General features: G+C 46.9%; 1 protein-coding gene across 2 annotated transcripts in view; it reads right to left on the reverse strand.

The window, feature by feature from the left end:
• Positions 1–1371: 1371 nt before the first annotated feature.
• TGFBRAP1 (transforming growth factor beta receptor associated protein 1) overlaps positions 1372–22952 on the reverse strand; it is a 64676-nt gene continuing 43095 nt past the window's right edge. For both annotated transcript variants that reach the window (XM_008008278.3, XM_008008279.3), the window contains exons 5-12: positions 21530–21612; positions 17592–17933; positions 14835–14892; positions 12740–12883; positions 10364–10510; positions 9677–9836; positions 6121–6554; positions 1372–4518 (exon numbers count right to left, since the gene is read on the reverse strand). In XM_008008278.3, the coding sequence (XP_008006469.2) occupies positions 4342–4518; positions 6121–6554; positions 9677–9836; positions 10364–10510; positions 12740–12883; positions 14835–14892; positions 17592–17933; positions 21530–21612 (1545 nt within the window). In that variant the 3' untranslated portion in view covers positions 1372–4341. The remainder of the gene's footprint in view (positions 4519–6120; positions 6555–9676; positions 9837–10363; positions 10511–12739; positions 12884–14834; positions 14893–17591; positions 17934–21529; positions 21613–22952) is intronic.

Here is a 22952-nt window from a genome sequence, read left to right on the forward strand (position 1 = left end):
CTAACACGAGTCACAGTCCATTTAACTGAGTCAGACACCAGTCTTTGCTTTCACTGACAGACACATTTAGGACATCAATTTACACACACTCTCTCCAACCATTTAGCCTAATCTGCCATTGTAACATTCTCACAATGCAGTTAGTGTGAATCTACATGTCTTCCTTTCCAGTTGGGTTTATATGCCTAAAGGCCCCCTCTTACTTATTCTCTAACATGCTAATGGGCCTTCAGATACCAATGAGGTAAAAATGAGAAAAGAATATTGCACCTGCTGCTTTATGATTTTCTAAAAACCGCAATGCGATGGTTGGAATCTAAAAGCCAATGCGAGTCCACCCTGGGCTGTGTTCTGGTTATCTGTTCATGGTTGGTGAAGCCCCAGGTGGGAGGACCTGCGGGTGGGAACCACAGATCTAGCTTGGCACCTCCTCCAACTCCAGGAAAACTACCTTGACACTCAGCGCCTCAGCTTCTTCAGTTTCAAGTATGTGTGAGTTCATGATGCCTCACCTCTATTCACACGTATTTGGGATTCACCCCAATCCACTGACATGAAAAAGGGTCAGAATACTCAGGAGATCGGGCGTGGTGTCTCACGCCTGCAATCCCAGCACTTTAGGAGGCCAAGGCAGGTGGATCACCTGAGGTCAGGAGTTCAAGACCAGCCTGGCCAACATGGTGAAACTCTGTCTCTACTAAAAATATATATATATTTTAAATTAGCTGGGTGTGGTGGATGGGCACCTGTAATCCCAGCTACTCAGGAGGCTGAGGCAGGAGAATCACTTGGACCTGGGAGGTGGAGGCTGCAGTGAGCCGAGATCACACCATTGCACTCCAGCATAGGCAACAAGAGCAAAATTCCATCTCATAAAAAACAAAACAAAAAACTCAGAGAATTATCATGTGTGTGAACACACCCCTTTCTTCAGGGCTAGAACAGTACCTGGAATTAAAGAACATGAGAAAGTGCTCTGAAATTCACCAGGATGGCTGAAAGACCCGCCATCAGCAACAGCGTAGGGGATGAAGCCAAATTTAAAAGGTAAGTTTTGTTAAGAGTTATGTTCTTTGAATATGCTCAGGGTTAGAAATCCAAGAGTAGCAGGCTTATTTAACAGCATCTGGCTAAAAGGTGAACTAGATAAGAAGTAATCAGAAATCTCCCTGGTTGAATTCCTCAGTGCATGATTAACCTGAAGGCAACCAATGTCAAGGAGCACCCTGAAATATGCATTGGGTAAATTCAGAAGCAGACACGTTAAAATTTGGTAAAACAATAGCAGAATTTAAGGGACTGGCAATTCAAGTCCTCTGTAGGTGCTGGGAAAAGCAAGAAGGTACAGATTCTAGAATTCTTTAGACTAGGTATGGTGCGAGTGGAAACCGTCACTCCATCAAGGCAATTTTTATTTTAAAAAATTACAGAAAGAACAAAGAACTAAAAGAATTTTAATAAAATGAGCAAGTTTACATTTGTACATTTTGTGTATTTGGGACCCAATCAGGGGCGAAGGATAAAGTTGCAAGGACAAAGGCTTCTGTGGGAGAGCAAGCAAAAAAGCAAGGGCTGCCCCAGTTGTGTCACGGGCATCCATTCAGAGCTGGGACCCTGCAGACACCTGCGTGCTCTCCAGAGGTGAGAAGCACACGTAAGCACGCATCAGTGGGAGCGCCGCAGCTGAACTCAGCCCAGTGCAACGCAGACCGCGTGACATTCCTACATTAATACTTGATAGGGAACAGCAGATAAGCACTTCCAGAAACCAAATGGTATTGCCCATAGAATATGAATGTACACTGAGTTCAGTTCATGCTGCTTTAACTAGAATGGTTCCACTGAACCTCACGAGGGGAAAAAGGTCTGATGGATCTAATTGCTCTATTCAATGGCACAGTTACAAATCAGCAGGCCTGTGAGAAAGAACCACACATTTCTCTCAAAAATATGACTTGAGAAAAGGACTTTGTAGGAGTGAGAGGAAGGTTAGAGAAGAGTACAGTTTTAACATATGAGACAATTCTTCATACTATAATAGAATGCTGCTTGTGGTTAAGGATTTGGTAGAGATGGAAAACTCCTCAACTTTAATTCCCACTATTCTAAAGGATGACAAACATTTTAGAGTATTGATCAATGTTCAGTGAAAAAATAAAAAAGATTAGTATTGGCTGGGCGCTGTGGCTCAAGCCTGTAATCCCAGCGCTTTGGGAGGCCAAGGCAGGCAGATCACGAGGTCAGGAGACCCAGATCATCCTGGCCAACATGGTGAAACCCCGTCTCTACTAAAAATACAAACATTAGCTGGCCGTGGTGGCGGGTGCCTGTAGCCCCAGCTACTCGGGAGGCTGAGGCAGGAGAATTGCTTGAATCCAGGAGGCGGAGGTTGCAATGAGCCGAGATTGCACCACTGCACTCCAGCCTGGGTGACAGAGGGAGACTCCGTCTCCGTGTTAGGAATGAGAAATTGCTAAGCTTTTTCAAGATTTTACCCATTTTGTGTACAGAGAAATAGAGCTTTTAATAGTGCAATGTTGCATATATGGGTAACTTGTTCTTTGAGAAATATAAACTCAAACTCACAAGTTATCCTGACAACATATGCAGTAATATGACCATTCTACAACAGAGTCACCCACAGGTAAAACACATGACTGGGCTTTGAGCTCCCACCAATTTACACAGCATACAGTTGTGCTACAAGGAGAATTTCTTCATCATTTATTCTTTAGTTAATTGAAACATAGTCAGGAAAAAATGGTGCCAATTCCCCCCAAACAACACATGGATGTTTTTGCTTCTTGGCCCACTTAAGAGTCCCAAAAGGACAAAAAATACATGGACCAATATTAGTTCAGGAAACATGTTTTAAAGAACAGAACAGAGAATGAGGTCTTCATCCCACCTCGGTAAGGCTTGGGCTGATGAAGAGAGGGTGTATTCGGGGTCCTCTCTTGTCATATGTACAAGCTGACGCTTGTTTCCCAAGCATGATAGTAGTGGGCAGACTGCCTTTATTGTTAGCCCCTAATAGAATCAGTCATCACAATGAAGAAATTCCGAAGAGGGCAGTGAAGTGACAACAGCTGCAGCTCATCGTCAATGTTATACAGAAACACCAAAGGAATCTCCAGCCTGTGATGAATGAGAGGCCGTTGCTGTGTGTTCAGGACACCTCAGAGCAGGCACATAAAGTGCTGGAATGTGACACAGCCTGTCTGGATGTCCTCGGGAGGGTGGGCCATCCAGGAGGCGACACCCCCGTCCAGCACATGGGCCCTTCCACCCGCTGCCGGTCCTGCTAAAGGTGCGAGGCTAAAAATGGCCTCTCCAGAAAAGAACGCTCAGTGTCTGCCGACCACGCTTCCCTTTGAATTTCTCGAGTATTCAACAGGAGGTACATTTTAACAAGAAAAAATATCCCTAACAAACAGGACAGATGACTCTCTCAACAAGAGAGCAACTACGAACATGATACAAATTTAAATACAAATGTTTAGTTCAACGTGTTCATCATGGAGTTTCAAATCAGCAGATGCCACAACAGGAAAGGAACACACGGCTGGGTCCTTGCCCACCGTGGGTTTCCCATGTCTGCAGCTTCTTCAAGGTGGGGAGAGCAGCTTCTCTCTTGGAGTGTTCTCAGTTTCTCAATAGATCTTCACTTGCTAGGCAGCCAGAAGCATGAGTTCACCCAAGAGTGAGTGCTTGGGTACACAAGGCAGAATCTTTTGGGAGCTGAGAGCCGGAGAGGAAGTAAGAAGGAACAAAGGTACTTCTCCAGGGTCAGCCGTTTCTTAGGGCAAAGGCAGAGCCCACGAGGTAGCCCTGGGAAACGGGCCCACGAGTGAGTGGCGTGGATGGAAAATGTATCTCTGCAGGAGGGCAAGGCTGATCCCCATGAGGCTCTGTGCCCTCGCCACTCACCCAGGCAAGAGAGGGCTTTGTCTCCAGCCATGCTGAAGCCACGTTTCCAGTGCAAACACAAGTCTAAAGGTTGGAGTGTGGGGGTGGTGGGGGATTCCCCACCTGGGTCTGGACTGTATGAGGAAGACTCCCTTCTTTTTTCAAAGTAGACCTCTGTCTTGGATGACTATGTACCTGGACAGGTGAACTCTTGTATGTCTCTATTTTTGGGATTTGTAGGGGTTTTCCATGTACATTCATAGAGCCCGGTCAGCAATGAGGAGTCCTTGTTGCGTGTGGACGGAAGGCTCCCTGGCACCCAGATGTCTCCCTTCGTCCTGGCTGACACAGAGCATGGTGGTCGTCTGCTCTTCACGTCCAGCAGGCTCAGAAAGAACTCGGAGTTCCCCTCGCACCCTTGGGCCAAGCTTTTCAAGTCCGAGTGCCAGGGCTGGATGAGCTGGGGTTTGTGTGTCTGCTGGCAGCACAGTGGGTGTGCACAAGACCACCATTTGGGTATCTAACAAACACAGGCTCACAAAAGGGATTTTGGCATATCTGACAAAGCTTTTTGTCTGAGAGTCGGATTGAGCTTCCTTTCAACTTCATCTGCAAAAAGAAACCAAGACTGAGAATGCTGTCATGTGTTAAGTATACTTAAAGTGGCTACGTTCTCGTTTTGCAGAGTTAACATGCATTACTCCATGGGTTATTATGATGACGAGGATTTCTTTAATAATATTATGATGAGGATTTCTTTAATATCAACTTCTTGAAACGAAATGCTAAAGGTGTAAATAAAATCATCCTTTGTAACTGGAGAAGTAAGAAAGCTACACAATTGCTTTTCTTATTTCACAAAAGTAATTACTGCTTGTCTGACTGAGGCATTTCCACCCAAGATCCTCTCTCCAACGTTCTCTGGGCTCTGCTCATTTCAAGCAAGGCCTGTTAGAAGGTCATGAATGTTAATGCTGAATGGGACCATATAATAGTGTAATTCCAGGGTTCTCTCATTTGCAAATAAGAAAAGTAAAGCACAAACAAGTGAGGGATGTAGTCAAAGTCATACAGTGAATGAGTGGCATATTCCTGGCTGATCCTGGGAGACACCCTTCCGTTTCCTTAGAGGTAACTGGTGAAACTGAGTCTTAATGCCATCGGTCCCTCTCTGATGAACAGGACTTGAGTTCTGAAAGTTATAAAGTTTTTCTACACAATTCACTCGTGTCAACCGAGGCAGGCTGGTCTACTGGCAGGATCAAGCAGCAACTTAGCGATTCATCCTACACTCCTTAGTTGCATCAGTCATTCCACAAACATGGATTAGATGCCTTCAACATGCCAGGCTTAGCCCCACAGACACTGAGATAAAGAAATGAGGTTCCTTCTCCTCAAAGAACCCAAACTCTAATAGTGCAGGGTGACAACTGTGAATGCAAACACGAAGTAAAAGGTGGGTGAAAGAGAAGGTGATTACTCTATTTAAGAGGTATGAGATGGCTTCACCCAGGGAAAAAATTACTTAGGCTAAGTTTTGACGGGACATTTGCTGGGGACAAAGAAAAAGGTAAGAATATCTCAGGCAGTGGGTACAGCATTTGCAAAAGCAGCGAACTATGAAATACCAAGTCACATCTGGAAGGTTGTGTGCTAAAGCCAGGACAGGAGCTGGGGAGCAGAGAGAGGTGGGGAGGGACGGGTCGAAGGAGATGGGACTGCATCTTCCTGGCCAGGGGCATCAGCAAAGGCTTCTAAGTGGGAGGGGAACACGTCGGATTCCCGCTCTGGAAAGAAGACTCTGCCAGCCGTGTGGAATTTAGGCCCACAAGAAAGAAGTCTCCAGAAGGGGAGTACAGTGTGGGGACCAAGAATGTGGGGTTCTGAACCGGCCTGGGAGGCAGCTATGGGTGCGCCCATTGCCTGAGCATGTGACTGTTCTGTGCCTCGGTTTCCTCTCCTGTGAAATGGAGGTGCTGACAGTAGATACTACATAAAACTGTCATGATGACAAAATGCTAGCATGACATAAAATGCCTAGGTCAGTGCCTGGCACACAGCATGTGCTGGGTAAATGCCTGATGTTCTGATGTGTTGTAGTCAGAGACAGAAAGAAAGAAAAACCAGCAAAGACTATTTTCCCATCAGCAAAATCTACCTTCAATGCAATGTTGACTGATCAGGAAGCAGCTCATGAGGGCCGGCACTCACCTTATCGTAGGTGTAGATTAAGTTTTCAGACCTGGCCAGGCCGAGAGCCACCTGCATGGTCCTCCTGGCATGGACGCTGTCCCTCATGGCCCCCATCAGGAATGGGCACAGGAGCTGCACGGACCAGGTGTCAGGCAGCATCTGCAGCACCTGGGCGGCATCAAATTCGGTGGCGTGGTGGTTCAGCAGGTCCACAGCAGCCACAGCCAGCTCGTGGGCGGCAGGGCCAGCACGCAGGTAGATGGCCAGCAGCGTGTGGAAGAGGTGCTGGCGGTGGGGTGGGTCTCGGCCCTCGGAGCACCACAGGCAGTAGTCTTCGGCCGCTGCGAAGTCCCGCAGCTCGTGCACCAGGATATGCAGTGCCTTCTCGTGCTCGCCCAGCTTCCCGTGCAGGATGGCGCTCTCCATGGGCAGCCCAGCTCCCCGCAGCCTCTCTGTGAGACAGAAGCCACAGCTCAGAAAGAAAGGGGCCCGCCAGCCACCCGCCCAGTGACTGGTCTCCTTGCTGCTCTGGGCTTCAGGAGGGGAAGAGTCAACCTGGCTCCCTCACAATGCCAGATGCTGCCCCCCCAGACGACTGAGGGAAGCTTTTCCTGCATTTTCACACTGTGAATCCGGGTGTGAGTAAAACAGAAGGCAGACTCTACTCAAAAGTATAGCTGGACCACAGAATAATTCCTTTCTCCAGTGTTCAGAGGATGAACAGAACAAATGAACCACAACCTCAGAAAGGCCCAGTGGCTCAGTGAGTATCAGCCTTCCAGGTCTCCAGTCACTCCGTCACCACTCCTATCCTCCCAGGACAGTATCTTTTGACTAAAATAGAAGGACACTATGTCCCTAAACTCCTAACAAACACTACTTCCCCCAAAAGGTGTGCTGAACCCCTTTATTCCCATTTTAAGTAGATTTCATTAAATGGAATATGAACTCATATTATTCAAAATCCATCTCTACATTATTCAACAAAAGATCGCCAATAATAGGATTTTTTGGTTTTTTCACCTGCAATTAAGCTTCCAGGTCCTAAGGAAAATGACATAACCCAAAGTGTCATTCCTGGCCAAGGCCCTACCCTCAGAGGACTGTGTCTCACTGGCAAAGTCACCTTGCTTCCTACCCCATGTGTAACTTCCCACCCCAGCCCGTCTAGAACTGCACCAGCCCTTATCTGCATTGCAGTTAAACTCTGAGTCTCTAAGGACCAGAAGTGAGTCTCATCTGTTTTTACATCCTCAGGAGATTGTAAGATCTCTTCCCACTGCGAAGAAATATTATGAGGATAACCCTTAGTTCGGGGTCAAGGCTAATAATCAAATTATAGGCATTTGAATCTTGGCTATCCCTCAGGCCTGAAGAACATGACAGACATTGCTAGCCGTGTAGCAAAGGGCTGGCCCTACAAGGTACATCCCTTATAACACCAGACACAGAAGCCACAATAGGCAACGCCTTCATCCTCACAGTGGAAGGCCAACAAATAATTATCAAGTGGCGGCCATAGTTAAGGCCCCAGGAGAGGTGCAAAGACAGTTAAAAAAAGATCATTGTGGTGACTTACACTTCTGCATCTATCATCTCATTTATATTTGACTCCCACAGCCACCCCGAGTGGATAGGTTGGGCTGGAATCGTTTTTACAACTTCCCTAGACTGACATCTCCCCAAGTCACCTAACTAAGAAAGGATACAAAATTACGTATCCTTGGATTCCAGTGCTCCTCCCACAGCGCTGTGGGGGATACCCCCATTGCCTGAAAGCTCCCTGTGCTCCTGGCAAGCCCAGACTTACACCTAATGACTGCTCATACAGGGCCTCTTCCGGGAGGCTGTCTCTGACCCCTCCACCCCAAGGCACGGCTCGTGGGTTCCTCGGCCCTTCTAGAACTGTACCTGCCCTTATCTACATTCCCATTAAACTGAGTCTCTGAGGACCAGGACTAAGTGTCATCCATTTTCATATCCTCAATGCACAGTGACACACTACACACTCAGAAAAGCTGGCAGAATGCAAACATTGAACCACACACTTGCGGCTGGCCTGAGAGTTTTATAAGGAGATCTGTAAAGGAAAAAGGGTAAGTCAGGAGTGAGTAAAAATATTCAATAGCCGGGACACCCTGGCACTGACCAGTCAGGGACGGTGAGTGAACAGAGGTCGCACGCCGGATCGCCACGGAAGTCCTAATGTAGGTGCGGGTGCAAGCCAGGACCAGTGTGTGCTGGTCACATGAAATACCAACTCACACCTGTGCTCTGGCTCTACCGCTCATGGGCTGTGTGACCTCTGGCAAGCAGGGTAACCTCTCTGGGCTTCAGTGCACTCTTCCATAAAAATGGAGGAAAAACGGGACTCACTTCCCAGGGTTGTTGTGGAAACTGCGTGCCATAAGGCAGCCTCAGCGTTTCGACCTATGCCTGGCATACCTAGTCAGTCCTCATTACTTGTGGATTCTGTATTGACAAAGTCATCTACTCGCTGAAATGTATTTGTAACCTCCTGATCAGCACTCGCAGCAACTTCAAGGTCATTTGCGACAAGCACAGAGCCTGACGCAGAGCTGAGGCCAAAGAAGGAGCGCCCTCCCTCCTTGCTTCAGTTCTCGTACTACCTACACGTTTCCTTTCCACAGGCTATTTATTGCCACACTTTTTTGCATTTTGGTGCTTTTTGTTGGTGATTTCAGCATAGTGCTGAACTGCTGCCTAGCGCTCCTGAGCTCACAGAGGTTGTGATGTGCTTTAGAGAGACAATACATGTGTTAGATATGCTTTGTTATCAAAAATGGTATTAAAGGCCATTAAAGAAAAACACATCACTAACCCCAGTGAGTATAAATCCAGAAATTCTATGTCGAATGTGGCAAGAAACTAGTTAATTCTATCAGTTGCAAGCACCATGCTGCGCTGTGGAACTTTACACGATACAGAAACTGTGGTCTCTGTACCCCTGAGGAACGGAAACCCAAATCCCCTCCAAGACACCTGCACAACCTTCTTGCTTAGAGCTCGAGGGACCTGAGCCTTAAGCAGCCCGGGAGTGGGCTGCTGGGGGCCGTGCCTGCTGTAAGCCTCGATCAGAGACTGAAGTCATCAGAGGGAACTATGACTCAGTGCTTTGACATTCAATAAGGACACTCAAGAGACACACAGACGTCTAAAAGCTACCAGGGCAGCGCCAACATCATCAGTCAAAGGACACTGTCCATCTAGAGGCACAGTCCATCTTAGAGGCACAAGAAGCCTCATTTCTCCCTGCAGGGAGGCTGACTCTGTCAAAAGAGGTGCAAAGACTGGGTGTGGTGGCTCATGCCTGTAATCCCAGCACCTTAGGAGACAGAAGCAGGAGGATCACTTGAGGCCACGAGTTTGAGACCAGCCTGGGTGACAAAGCGACACCCTGTCTTCATTAAAAAAAAATATTTTTAAAGAAGAGGCTCAAAGAATCATCCTGTGGAATCAACCAGGAGCTGTGCCAAAGCCCTTCTCTCTGCTTCCTCCCACTCCCTTGATATGAGTTTTTTCCAAAGGGAGACAACACTGAGATCATCCTCACCGAGGAGAAAGTGAACTCGGTATAAATCAGACTTCTGGAGCAGCCGCCGAAGCTTGGCCTGCGTCTCGGAGGCCTCTGCGCCCTTGCCGCTGGTCGAGGCCCTCTGCTGCAGCACCTCTTCCAGGTAGAGCACAGCTAAGTGAGTGTGATACTCCTCCTTCTGCAGGAAACAGGGGGGGCCAAGCAGACAGACAGTGTTTTCAAGTGGGAAAGTCAAAGGTCTCCCCGGTCAGCCAGGGCTTGGAGCCCGGGGCTGCGCTGACATGAGCTGGGCACTCACTCGCTGGATCAAAACCCTCTCAGAAACCACGATACTGAGATGACTTTACCATCTCTGGGGAATAGAACAAAAAGTCACCTCTTATTTTGAGAAGTAAGGGCCACAGAATCTAGATAACCTACAAAAAGGTATAGCTCCCTTTATTTCCTGTAAGGATAATAACAAAGAAGGAAAAGAGAGGAAAAATGAAAGCTGAGTAGGGGTGAGACGGAAGGAGAAAAAATTAAAGCTACCTCTTGCTCCAGGTCTCTTTCCACAAGCCTCAAGGTCCCCATCAGACCCTCAACAAGTACGGATGGATCACACCCGGGGAACAGACATGACACAGAACCACGCGCCAAAAAGCGCTCTAGTTCAGTTCCGTCTCTCCAGCCCACACTCTGTAGTCTAAGTTCTGCAGTGCTCACCTGCAGTCTCTTGTCTATCACAAGATGTTCCAGATATTTCACAAGGGCTTTAGGGTATTTTTTAAGGCAATTGATAATGTCGTCGGGATTAAAACTGTTCTTCTGCTGTTCATCCAAAGGTCTCTTGGTGAAAACCTGAACTCCGACCTGAAAGAGGAGTGACAACACAGTTGCTGTGCTTCTCAAACCCACATTTTCTTCATCTTTATTTTGGTCACTGCACATTCAAGCTTTGGATAAGATCATCACTTAAAAGACGACGACATAATACGTTAAATATGCACAGCTTTTTGTATGTCAATGATATCTCAATACAGTGATTTAAAAAATACAATTATGGAGAAAAACAGCCCAGCATGAAGCACTGTCAAAGGCCAGAGGGCAAAAAATCAAGACAGAAAAGCCAGCCTATACTCTGAAGCCCTCCTCACACACCCCGTGCAAATTGGAAACTGAAGAACAAAGCATTTATTGGTGACAGATTTTGACAATCCATGGAGTAACAATTTTATAATATTAAGATCATCCAAGAACAGGGATAGCCAGTTGCCGAACAGTATGTGAAAAGATATCAAAAGTACTGAAATTTCTGTGCAGTAAACACACTTCTCTGAACATGGATTATCTACCCTGGGTTATTTATGATAGATGGTTAATCTGAGATCCGAGCCTCCAGTCCCTGGGCGAGTTTCCAGGCTGCCTTCCTGTGTCTATCAAGTGGAGGCACAGGTCCAATCCCGTGTTTCGAGGAAAGGACAGTGAGGCAGGCAGGAAAGCAGCTCTCCACTGCACCCCCATGGGCACTTATGTGTGCAGGTTCTATCACGTGCACGCACACACGCACCCCCCACAAGGCCAATACAGTCATATATCATGTATGATGGTACAAATTTTGGATTCTATAAGCCTGGATTTGTGTCCCAGCTCTACCAACTATAGCCTCAGTTTCCTCATGTGTAGCTAATGCCCACTGAGGGGTTGCTGTGATATTTAAGTGATGACCTTTGTCAGGGGATTGTCCACCGTGCAGTACACTGAATTCCGTGTATGCTCTGCTGTTACCATCCATAAGCATTAGGAGAGGCCTAAACCTTGCAACGGCGCTGAGATCCATGTTGCAGGCGTGTGTGAGCCCGGTCAGGATGTGCTCTGCAGGCGTATGCATAGAGGCAAAGTAAAGATGGAGTAACAACTATGCAAAGTGTAAGTGCCTGGCTCTGATTTTCCAGGGAAGCCAGCACCCCGGAAGATATGAGAATATATTCCAACTCAGGTTTTAGAAAGGCAGATGCAGCACTCAGAAACTCTCCGTTCGGGACCAAGGTCCTGCATCAGAAAGCTCATTTTGTCTCTCTGAGGGGAGCCACGGAAGCATACACGTTTTTCACGATGAGAACTGGCACGCCTGCTGTCTTCTTCCCAGTCACCTGTGGGGCTTTACTAAGGATACTGTCCTGAGCCTGCTACCTCCCCTCTAGCCAGCAGGTGCTTTTTCACTGTCAGCATTTCTCAGCCTCCAAGACGGGCCGAGTCTTGCTCATGGCTCCCCTCCCTCCTCCAGGCCCACCAGCTCCATGTTGGCCGTGGTGGGAGCAGGGATGAGGGCAACAGGCTGCCCGGTGTGGCCCAGGTCTGGGTGCTGCCTCCTCCCAAAGATCAAGTCCTGCAGGGCAACCACCTAATCCTGCTCCAGAAAACAGCAGTGTCAGACTTCTGAGGGGTCGAGGAGCGGGGTTCACAGATACAAGTTCTTAAGAAGACGCTAAAAATGCAAGCTGGCTATGCGTCTTGCTTTTCTACACAAGCGACTTGCCCCAGCAAGGGGATTCTCAATGGAATGTCTCAGCAGCAAGATGCAGAACTGCCCCAGAGCTAGAATCCAGAGAGCTCAAGGGACGGTATTAAAACGGGGACAACATCAACAACAAAAAACAGAGGAGGAGGTTGAAATGTAGCTTCCTTTCCCCTCCTAAAATCAAAGTTTCCGGGGTCTGTTTTTACCACCTCCCCCAACCAAAGAGAATGCATTTTTACCATGTTGATTAACCTCTTATCATTATGGAATGTCTCTCTTTGTCTTTAGTAATATCCTTATTCTGAGTCTGTTTTGTTTAATATTAAGAGAGCTACTCTAGCATTCTTTTGGTAAGATTTTCCTTGTCATATCTTTTTTTTCTCATTTTACTTCTAAACTCTCTGTCTTTATGTGAAAATGAATTTCTTATAGACAATATATAAGTATGGTTTACATTTTATCCAATCTGAAAATCTATGCCTTTGATTTGGTACATTTAGACCCTTTAAATTTATGCAATTAAAGATTTGGTAAATCTAAAAAAAAAAAAAAAAAAGAATGCATTTTTATGAAGCACAAACCTCTTCACTTTTCTGTAGGACCCAATCAGCATAGGCCCACACTAGCTCCTCGTCTAAGCAGTAGGTAAGAAAATCCACGATGTATTCATACAGGTCTGAGCGTGTGGAGTCCTGGACATCGCCATTCACAATGTTCACCCACAACTGGAAAGGAATCAAAAAGAAAAAAAGAAGAAGAAAAGAAAAAAAATCATAAAGGCACGTATCTTAGAATTACTTGAGAAATGACGTATGTTTACTTATTTGGCTTTTTAATACCTTTTAAAGTAGTTGGAAAAACTGTAAATGCTTAAATTTTAGTTTATTTTTGGAGAAATAAAGAAATGTAAAAAGACATAAGTCTAAGAAATAAAAAAAATAAAGCTCCCAGTTCCTCTTTCTTTCTTTCTTTCTTTCTTTCTTTCTTTCTTTCTTTCTTTCTTTCTTTCTTTCTTTTTTCTTTTCTTTCTTTCTCAATAACAAAGTAAACAGAATTTATGCAGGGAGGTGAATATATTAAAAATGTTTCTTCATGAAATAAACAAAACAGTCTCTGATAACGTCTTGACACAGAAGATTCACCTACAAGCCAGGCTCTGTTTCCATCTTCTCCGTCACAGACATTCTTGATTCTGAAGTCTCCTTTGGACTGTGATAGGCAGATGTTGTGCTTTTGAAAAAGCTTTGGTGACTCTGTCCCCTGAGTTCCCACTGTCTTTTGCACAGGGGGCTCAGGATAGACTCCAGTGATATAAGCCTTTTGCTTTTTCAGCCAGAAACTTCCCTACCATGTTAAGTGAAGCTGACTTTCAGGACCCTGGAATGAGGCAGCATCACGTGGGCGTGGAAAGGATGGCAGTTGCGTGGGTTTCTTCTGCACTACCTGCACGGCGTGTCCCACCTACCTGCACACCACACCACCCCTCCAAGTCACAGCACAAGGAAGGAGCCCAGAAACAGGCGTGGCGTATGAATTCTGGAATTCTGATGTCAGCATATGAATACTTTTTATGATACTCGTTTCTTCAACACAGAATTCCCCAAACCAAATAATCACACATACCTTGAAATGTGCCATTTTATATAAAATTCTACCACATACGGAGATTTATCCCGTATCATTTCAAGTTTGCAAATCTATCTCTCTACAGTTCTGCTAAGGTTATTACTATACTTATATAAAGCTGTAATTCTGAGAACACCAGGCTTTTGAAAATGAAAATTTTATCATTGACACCCAAATCTACTCTTGGCCATTGGGTACAGGTTAATTCACCCCACCCCATTTTTCGTTGCTGCTGTTGTTCTGCTCTGCAATCAGGTTACCACAATAGTCTCACAAAGCGATCCAACACTAAATACATGTTCAGCCTTGCCAGAGTCATGAGGTTGACTTGAGCTTGGTGAATATGGCTGATGCCCTTGGCCCCTCACAAAATAAAGCGAAACGGCACATCAGGAAACAACATGGTGCAGTACAAATGCATAACGAATAACGAAGGGGAGAAAGTCTCCTGAGAGTGTGAGATAAGGCTTTTCTCAAGATAGTAGCAAGACGTAAGATACAAAATGTGACAATGCTAATAAATCCATGCCATTTCGATCAGGGTGCAGGACCTCTGCCGGGCCAATGGAGCACGATTCAGATCTCAGATTTACCACGGATGCATGGCCTTGGACAAGGGGCTGGCGTGCACCAGCTGTGGTTTTGTCACAGGTGACCCAAGGATAAGAACTTACTCAGCTCACTGGCAACACTGATCATCACTAACAGTGGAAATGATAAATCCGACTGTCATTCACTGCCTATGTTTTCTGGTAAGGGCAGTGATATACTGTGACTCTGTGAGAAATCATATTTTCATTTCTTAAGTTTTCAAAAACTCAATCTTGATAATGTTCTTTAAGGAGACAGAAAGACAAAGAGAAGAAAAGTCTTGGCCAACATTCCTCCAGGAATTCGCTTTCTAAAACAGAATCATTTTTGCTCTGTATAAAAGGGTGTAGATCAGGCAAAAGTGGTCTCTATCAACTTGTGAATTTTTTTTAAAGTAACACTAAGTATTACTTACACGGTGCTGATTTTTAAATCATGTGGAAACGCTACTAGACTCACCTGAACTGCAGCCGCGTCTTGGTTATTATAATGATAGAGCAGTCCAAGTGCAAAATACCTGAAACAGGACAACGTGGTAAGTACAACCTGTCCTCATCAGCTCCTGGAGGTGACCTTCACACAGTGACACCCCCCACTCCAAGCTCCCCATATTCTATTCAACTCGAGTTCAGGCTGGGTGCAGTGGCTCATGCCTGTAATCCCAACACTTTGGAAGGCCAAGGTGGGTGGATGGCTTGAGCCCAGGAGTTCAAGAACAGCCTGGGCAACGACATAGTGAGATTTATCTTTATTAAAATATTCAAAAAAATTAGCCAGGTGTGGGATACACATCTGTAGTCCCTGCTACTTGGGGTGCTGAGGCAGAAGGATCACTTGAGCCCAGAAAGTTGAGGCTGCAGTGAGCCCTGATTGTGCCACTGCACTCCAGCCTGGGTGATGGAGTGAGACCCTGTCTCAAAAAATATATGTGTGCGTGTGTGTGTGTGTGTGCACGCACACACCTGTGTAGTTCAACAACAAACAACCAAAGGATTCTCATTTCTGTATATTTACTTATGATACTAAAAATATATGCTCTATCAGCTTCCAAAAAGAATCTGATTCCAGTCTAAGATGAGCTGAAAAAGTAAACTATGGAAAAATCACATCTGGAATTGCTTTACCATTTGCTTCAAATGTTAATATAATTTCATATGTCTTTGGTCTACTACTATTAACCCATATGAGGTACTAGAAGAATACGCAGAAGCTACGCTGCCTAAGCAGTGACTGAGAAGGAGGGCAGGGGCTTCAGACATGAGGAACAAGCAGGAAGGGCTAGTGTCCGGGCCTCGCAGACCACAGAGTCAGGGAGCGTCCTGGGAGGGAGTGCCCAGAGTTCAAGAACCTGGGTTTCAACTCTAGCTTCTTTGATCTTGAGCAAGTAGGTTAACTTCCCCAGCCTCTAACTCCTCACCTATAAATGGAAAAGATGGGCAATAGCATTGGCATTGCCTGGGCAGTGAGCCCTCAGCACCCTCTGGAAGTCTGCAAGGGTGCCACACTCCTGGTTCGCCTCCCCAGCAGGAAACTGGAGAAGGCTGACCAGCGAGAGGTCAGGCTTCTTCCCTCCAAGGGCACACTCTCAAGATACTGAGGCATCCACATGAATCCTTCTCTTTTCCTCAACCTTTTGGAAAGCCATGCTGACTCTACAGATCCCACCATCCCTTGTCACTGCCATGAAGTGGCAGTGTGTTTTCTGCCTCCTGAGAAAACTAACACTGATTCCACAGCATATCCGAGTGGCTGATGGAAACTGCTGAAAAGGCCAGTACCCACGTGGAAGGCTCTGGCGTCTCAGGCACTAGCACAGTGACCCCAGGGTCTCTGTGGGAGTTCATCCACGCTTTTGTCGTTTCGAATCCTTAACAAAAATCATAGACCAAAAAAAATCATGTTCTCTAAGTGGAGCTGAGGGATCACCCAACCACTCTCATTTTTAAAGATAAGAAAACTGAGGCCTAGAATGGTTGGGCTAAGTATTAACTGCCCAGAATGGAGAAGCTGCTGGCCCCAACCAAGCCAGGCACTATGCATTAACAGCCCACGATATATAAGGCCATCTACTAACTCATGCACATAAGGAAGGTAGTCTTTTATTTTTTTGAGACAGGGTCTAGCTCTGTCCCCAGGCTGGAATGCAACGGTGCAATCACTGCTCACTGAAGCTTCAACCTCCTGGGTTCAAGCAATCTTCCTGCTTCAGCCTTCTGAGTAGCTGGGACCACAGGTGTGCACCACCACACCCAGCTAATTTCTTTTCAATTTTTAGTAGAGACGAGATCTTACTATGTTGCCCAAGCTGGCCTCAAACTCCTGGGCTCAAGCAATCTGCCTGCCTCGGCTTCCCAAAATGCTAGGATTACAGGCATGAACCCCCATGTCCAGCCAAGGAAGGCAGAGTTTAAAACCATACCATGTATCAACAAGATCAAGAAGCCTCCCTTTGAATCTATTTATTTAGCTATCTATTCAATTCAGTAGTCAGTAACTAAAATGCACTGTAAATTTTACCAATAAACCTGTGGCATCTCCCACAAGTGAATACGAGACAAACTATAAAGGGGATTAAAAATAACTTCATGGTCGGGCGTAGTGGCTCACCCCTGTAATCCCAGCACTCTGGGAGGCTGAGGCGAGCAGATCACCTGAAGTCAGGCGTTCTAGACCAGCCTGGCCAACATGGCAAAATCCCATCTCTACTAAAAATACAAAAACGACCTGGGCGTGGTGGCACACACCTGTAATCCCAGCTACTTGGGAGGCTGAGGCAGGAGAACTGCTTGAACCCAGGAGGCGGAGGTTGCAGTGAGCTGAGATCACACCACTGTACTCCAGCCTGGGTGACAGAACAAGACTCCGTCTCAAAAAAAAAATAGTAATTAAAAAAAAAAAAAGAAAAATAACTTCGTTTACTCACAAAGCCCATTACTAGCTCCAAATTGTACTCCAGATCATTCAAGCATGGGTGTGAGAACAAATGCCCTCCAAGACCCCTTCAAGGGGTCTGCAGACGGTGGTGACAGAGAGGGCATCTGAGGAGCACATATATCTGCTGCCACTATGATTTCGTGGCAGTCACCTACAGGTCCTTGAGAACGCAAACATCACACTGGTTAAGGCTAAGTCACTTCATGAGGATCTCCCCAGCAAAGGGCCTCAGTAAGGGTGCAGGGCGGGAAGCCCTGGTCATATCAGGAGGGGAGCACTCACTTTTTGTGCTTCTCTAGCCAGGCAGCACTGTCTGTCAGGAGACAGAAGTTCTCAGTGACCAGGAGGTCCAGCAGGCTGTCGTGGTCAGCCTCTGCGTACAGTTTGAGCAAGGCTGTGTCGATGTCCTCCTTGTAGCCATTTGCTACCTCTGTGCTGCGGACCTCGTTCAGGTAGCTCATGAGGAAGCGTTTGCACTTGGCCATCTTCTCCTGGTCCCCCTGGGTCAGCTGGTTCAGGTCTGCGTACTCATGAAGAGGAGGGTGGGACCGGGTGAAGGAGGAGGAGGTGGGCAACAGGAAGGGGTAGAGAGAGATCAGCTCCCGGACATCAAGCTGGCCGCTTCTGCAATTACAGTGTCAAACTAAATGAAGCAAAAAGAGAGAAGAGTACACATAGGCACACAAAACAGCACTGGAGGGGAGTGCACGGTGGCACGCGTTCACAGGGGGCTGGGGAGCTGGGGACAGGGTAATCACGTCGGGGTGACCGTTCTAATTTGCGAGTGCAGCAAAGCACCATCCAACTGGGTGCTGCCACCTGGCTCCAAAAAAGAACAGAAGGGACGAAAGTGAAAGACACATACGCAACTGGCGTGAGAGTGGAACACCAAAATGCCTATGATGAAGAGAATACCCAGCTGAGCCTGGAAACCAAGGCAGAAAAAGCAACACCCGGGATAACACGCCATCAGCGTCTGCGGCTGTGCAAAGGCAGCATCACAGCTCTGCTGAAACCAGCATTTTCCTGGCACTAAATTACAGACAGATTTGTTGAATGGTCCTTAAAGAAGGGACTTTATAAAAACATTAACTTACAACTTCCTCACCAACATCTCACAACAGAAGACACAGAAATATTCATGTGGCCATTTCTGTGGGGACTCTCGTAGAATTTCAGAGCCTAACATTGGGATGCAACAAACAGTTCCTTTCCTATCTCCTCTCTGGAACCTGCCCGTCCTGGCTACAATCAGAGCAGGAGCTGTGGATCTCAAACCTGGCCCAGTGTCAGACCCAGCTGTGGAAACAGAAGCAGGGGCCACCCCACCCCAGACACACGGAATAGCAAGGAAGGACCCAGGATCCATGCTGCCTGCGATGTTCAGTGCATCCTCTTTCACCCAAGCTCTGAACAGCTTAAAGCCTCCTCTACTGGCTTCCGCCTCTGGCTGCCCTTCCTTCCGCTTCACTCAGCCTCTCCTGACCTCCCATGATTTGTACAACCCATAGGATAAATTTCAAACCTCTTAGTATGGCATTCAAGGCCCTTCCCAAACTGATCTCAAGCTACTCTACAACTTCAGCCTCAAGCATCCCTCCCACAGCCCAACACTTCTACTAGACCTGCTTATTTTGCCAATTTGTACATTTCATGCCTCTCAGCCTTTGCTGCTGTTGTTCCCTTGCCTAAAGCAGTGGTTCTTGGTGAAAAGCAATTTTGCTCCCTGGGGAACATGTGGCAATTCCTGGAGACAATTTTATCATGACTGGGGTGGGGGTGTGCTATGGCATCTAGTAGGTAGAGGCCACGGCTGCTGCCACTAAACACCCTGCAATGCACAAGACAGTACCCCCCTGCCCAAAGAATCATCTGGCTCAAAACGTCTACAGTGCCACAGTGGAGAATCCCTGACCTAAAGTACAATTCTTGATTTGAGAAGTTTCTGCTCGTTGTTTAAGGTACAGGATGAATCCAATGAAGATTCCTCCACTGGCTCATGTGAGCCCATGCAACAACGCTCCCACAGCAGAGCGGCACCTGTGCTGCAGGAAAGGCACACATCCAGTTTCCAAGCTAGAATGGGCATGCCAGAGAAGCAGGCACTGGGTTACCCTTCCATCCACTGCTCACATGCTCAGGCCACGTTTGCCGAATGAAAGAAGAGCTGAACCTAGCTGATACAATGACAGGCTGCAGGTTGTCTAAAGGAACAGACACAGAGCCCACGTCCCCAGGTTACGTATGATCAATTTTCTCTTAAGTATCAACCATAACTAGCTGGTAACTGTGGCCTCCGGCACGGCACTGAGAAGGAGTCAGAGGACGGGTCCAGTTCAACGAGGAAAAGAAAATCATAATTTATTAGCAACATTTGCTGTGAGCACAGAAAAGGAAGTGGAATCATCTTTGTCTTAGAAGTGCCTTCTTCAAATATCAATTCTCAGGCTGGGCATAGTGGCTCATGGCTGTGATCCTAGCACTTTGGGAGGCTGAGGCAAGAGGATGACTTGAGGCCAGGAGTTTGAGATCAGCCCAGGCAACACAATAAGATCCCGTCTCTATAAAAAAATAAAAAATTCGCCGGGTCCTGTGGTGGCACACACCTGAAGTCCTAGCTACTCAGGGGGCTAAGGCAGGAAGATCACTGAGCCCAGTAGGTCAAGGCTGTGGTGAGCTCTGATTGCATCACTGTACTCCAGCCTGGGAGACAGAATGAGATGCTGCTTCAAAACGAGAAAAAAAAAAAAAATCCGTTCTCTCAGTCACACTTTGGACCAAAGCAGAGCAGCAATCTAAACTTAAGCCATTAAGAGAGTGAGGTGCGGAAGTACAGAAACGTCATCCTAATAACAGCCCCCACATCTATTCTCTTACAAAATCCAAGGACTGCTCTAGGAATCCATCTGAGGACAATCACCTAATGTTTCAGATTAACCCATGAGAGAAGGAAGACACCTTGGGATACACCCATGACCCCGGTGAGGAGGTCTTCAACACTGTAGGGCGGACACAAGATATGACAGAAAAGAGCCTAGGTCCAAAGGGGCAAAAAATTGACTTAAACCCCGAAGCCAAGTGTCTTGCCAAGAACAGAGAATAGCACATAAGAGTTGCATAAGCCAAAGTTATATGGGGCATCATTATTCAAGGAATGATTCCTTCTTTACTCAGAAGTCCATTCTCTACAGCCAATTTTGTAACTGTAATCATTTTCAGTACCGCCATCCCTCAAATACCCAGCATAGAGCGAAAGATTAGAGCCACCATGGATGTAACGATGTGGCTGGTCATGAGCACACCCCCTACAGAACAGGCAAGGGAGGCATTCTGCTCAAGTCGCTACTTAGATGAACATATCTATTCAGGGGCTTGCTGTACATGTATTTCTTAGATAGCTGTAAACTGTGCAGAATCTATCCTGGAGAGATATTTTAAGAAGTTACTCTAAAGGCAGTGCCTGGGTAGGATATTTCAAGACTCTCACAGCAGGTCTAACTTAATCTTCCGCAAAGAGTGCTGAGCAAGGCCTGGGACGGCTAACTCCTGCCTCACTGAGCACTCCGCTGTGGGGCAAGGGCAGCCGGAGGCGGCGTGACTGCGAGGCGTGCCTGTAAGGCAGGCGTGGCGGGCGGGGGAAAGGGGAGAACACACTCCACGGCCCACAAGCACGTCTGACAAGCACAGGAGTCATTGCAGCGCCAGAAGGGACCTCCTTAAGAGAAACTCAACTTTCCGAGAGCTGACCAGGAACAGAACATTTAGAAGGTCATTAGAGGATGACGGAAAGTTTCATAGGTCTTCCCACAAGCACTGTGTTCCCCGCCGCCCCACCCCAAACTCACAGCTTCTTGTGAAATCACTGGAGAGAAGCAAGAGCGAACAACAACAGCGCCTTCCCAAGGGGTCCTCAGCGTGCTATCAGATCTGCTCTTTAGAATTTTCTCCTGACAAAACAATCTTGATGCGTCCACGGGACTAGTGTCTGTGCCCTTCCTCTGCTCCCACTCTAAGACACAGGCCAGTTAAATTAAGGCTCCGGGTGAGGGGGTGACGCCGAGGAACCAGCATTGGCGGGGTCTGCTGTCACAAGCAACCCCCACCGTATCCACCCGAAGCACAATCTAATCATGCAACACCGCGACGTCACACCGGCAACGCAGGTTCTGGCCACAGAGGGACACTGTGGTGGCAGTCTCGCTACCAGCACCTCAAATTACCTGAAGAGCTCTTTAGCTTCCAGGAACTGAAGTTGTGCAAACTGTATAAATCCGGCCTGCTGCAGAATTCTTCTGTACATTACCTGCAAGGAAAGACAGGTGTCATCTCTTAGTGAATCTTGAAACCACCACGGCAGGGTTAAATTCATCTAACCTTAAATAAATGTTTGTTATAACATAGACATGCACAATTACAAGCTGAGGAAAAAACAAGGTGTATATGACATGACATATGTCTGCCTCTTTATGGTTTTATTTTTGTAATTCTCCAATCCTTCCCAAACGCACTCCTTGATCTCCAATTCTCCTCCTCATTAACTCACAGGGCTTCAACGAGTCCCCGCACTTGTGATTGCTGAGATGGATATCAACAACCCTGGTGTTTCTGGCAGTCCAGGAACTGCCTGGCCTTCTTCCACTCTTCTGGAATTGAACTCACAGTACCACCTTTCAGAGCATCCCTCAGAGCACAGGGCAAACTCATTTCATAACAAAACAGATAAACACCCAGGCTTTCTTAGTCAGAGATGCAGAAATGCTGCACGTTCCATCTCCTGCTGGTCATGTCCAACCCACACTCACACACCAGCATCCGACACTCCTGCAATAACGGGGCCAGTTTATCGTGTTTACTCCACTATGACCCACATTTCCATGACTGCTTTGTCCTTGTTACATCCAGCAATAGCAGAATGCACGTTAGGAATTTGCTGTGTGGCGTCTCTGATCCCACGACCCGCTCCGTCACCGTCCAGTATGGCTGGCGTCCGAGTCCTGACCATCGTCTATATGAAATGGCTTCTGGATGTGTTTCTTCACTCTGTTCCTACAGATGCCACCACCATAGCCCAGGCTCTAATCGCCTCAAGAGTAAAGACTGTGTTTTAATTAGTCTCTGACTTTGACACCTCCTCTTTCTAACACATCGTTCCATTTGACAGCCACACATTCCGTGAAGGCACGGCACATACCTCACTCACCTAGCGTCTCCCACTACTAGCCTAGTGTCTGCCATTCAGTCGGTGCTTACTGATCAATTCTCTGATCCATTTGTATGAAACTCCACTTCCATTGTCACTCACTATCCCCATCTTACAGGTACAAAAACTCGGCCCAGAGATGTTACGTTCTTAGCCCGAACTTACTAAAGTAAGAATTGGTTGGACCGTGATTTAAAACCAGGCCTTTCTGATTCCAGAGGCCAGATCTTTCCACTCACTGATTCTTCCAGGTACACAGCAGGCAGTTGGTATGTCACCCACTGAAGGTACAAGGGAAGTGGAGCCCCGGTGCAGAAATGCTATCCATCCTGTTCTCTTAAATTACTTTTCAAAGGGCTTTCACTCAACACCAGAAGACAGGGTGGAAGGAAAAAAAAAAAAGCTTTCACTACACAGTAGTTTTAAAGGACTCTCAGAAGCAT

The sequence above is a fragment of the Chlorocebus sabaeus genome, chromosome 14 (assembly GCF_047675955.1).
Source record: "Chlorocebus sabaeus isolate Y175 chromosome 14, mChlSab1.0.hap1, whole genome shotgun sequence".
NCBI classification, from domain to species: Eukaryota; Metazoa; Chordata; class Mammalia; order Primates; family Cercopithecidae; genus Chlorocebus; species Chlorocebus sabaeus.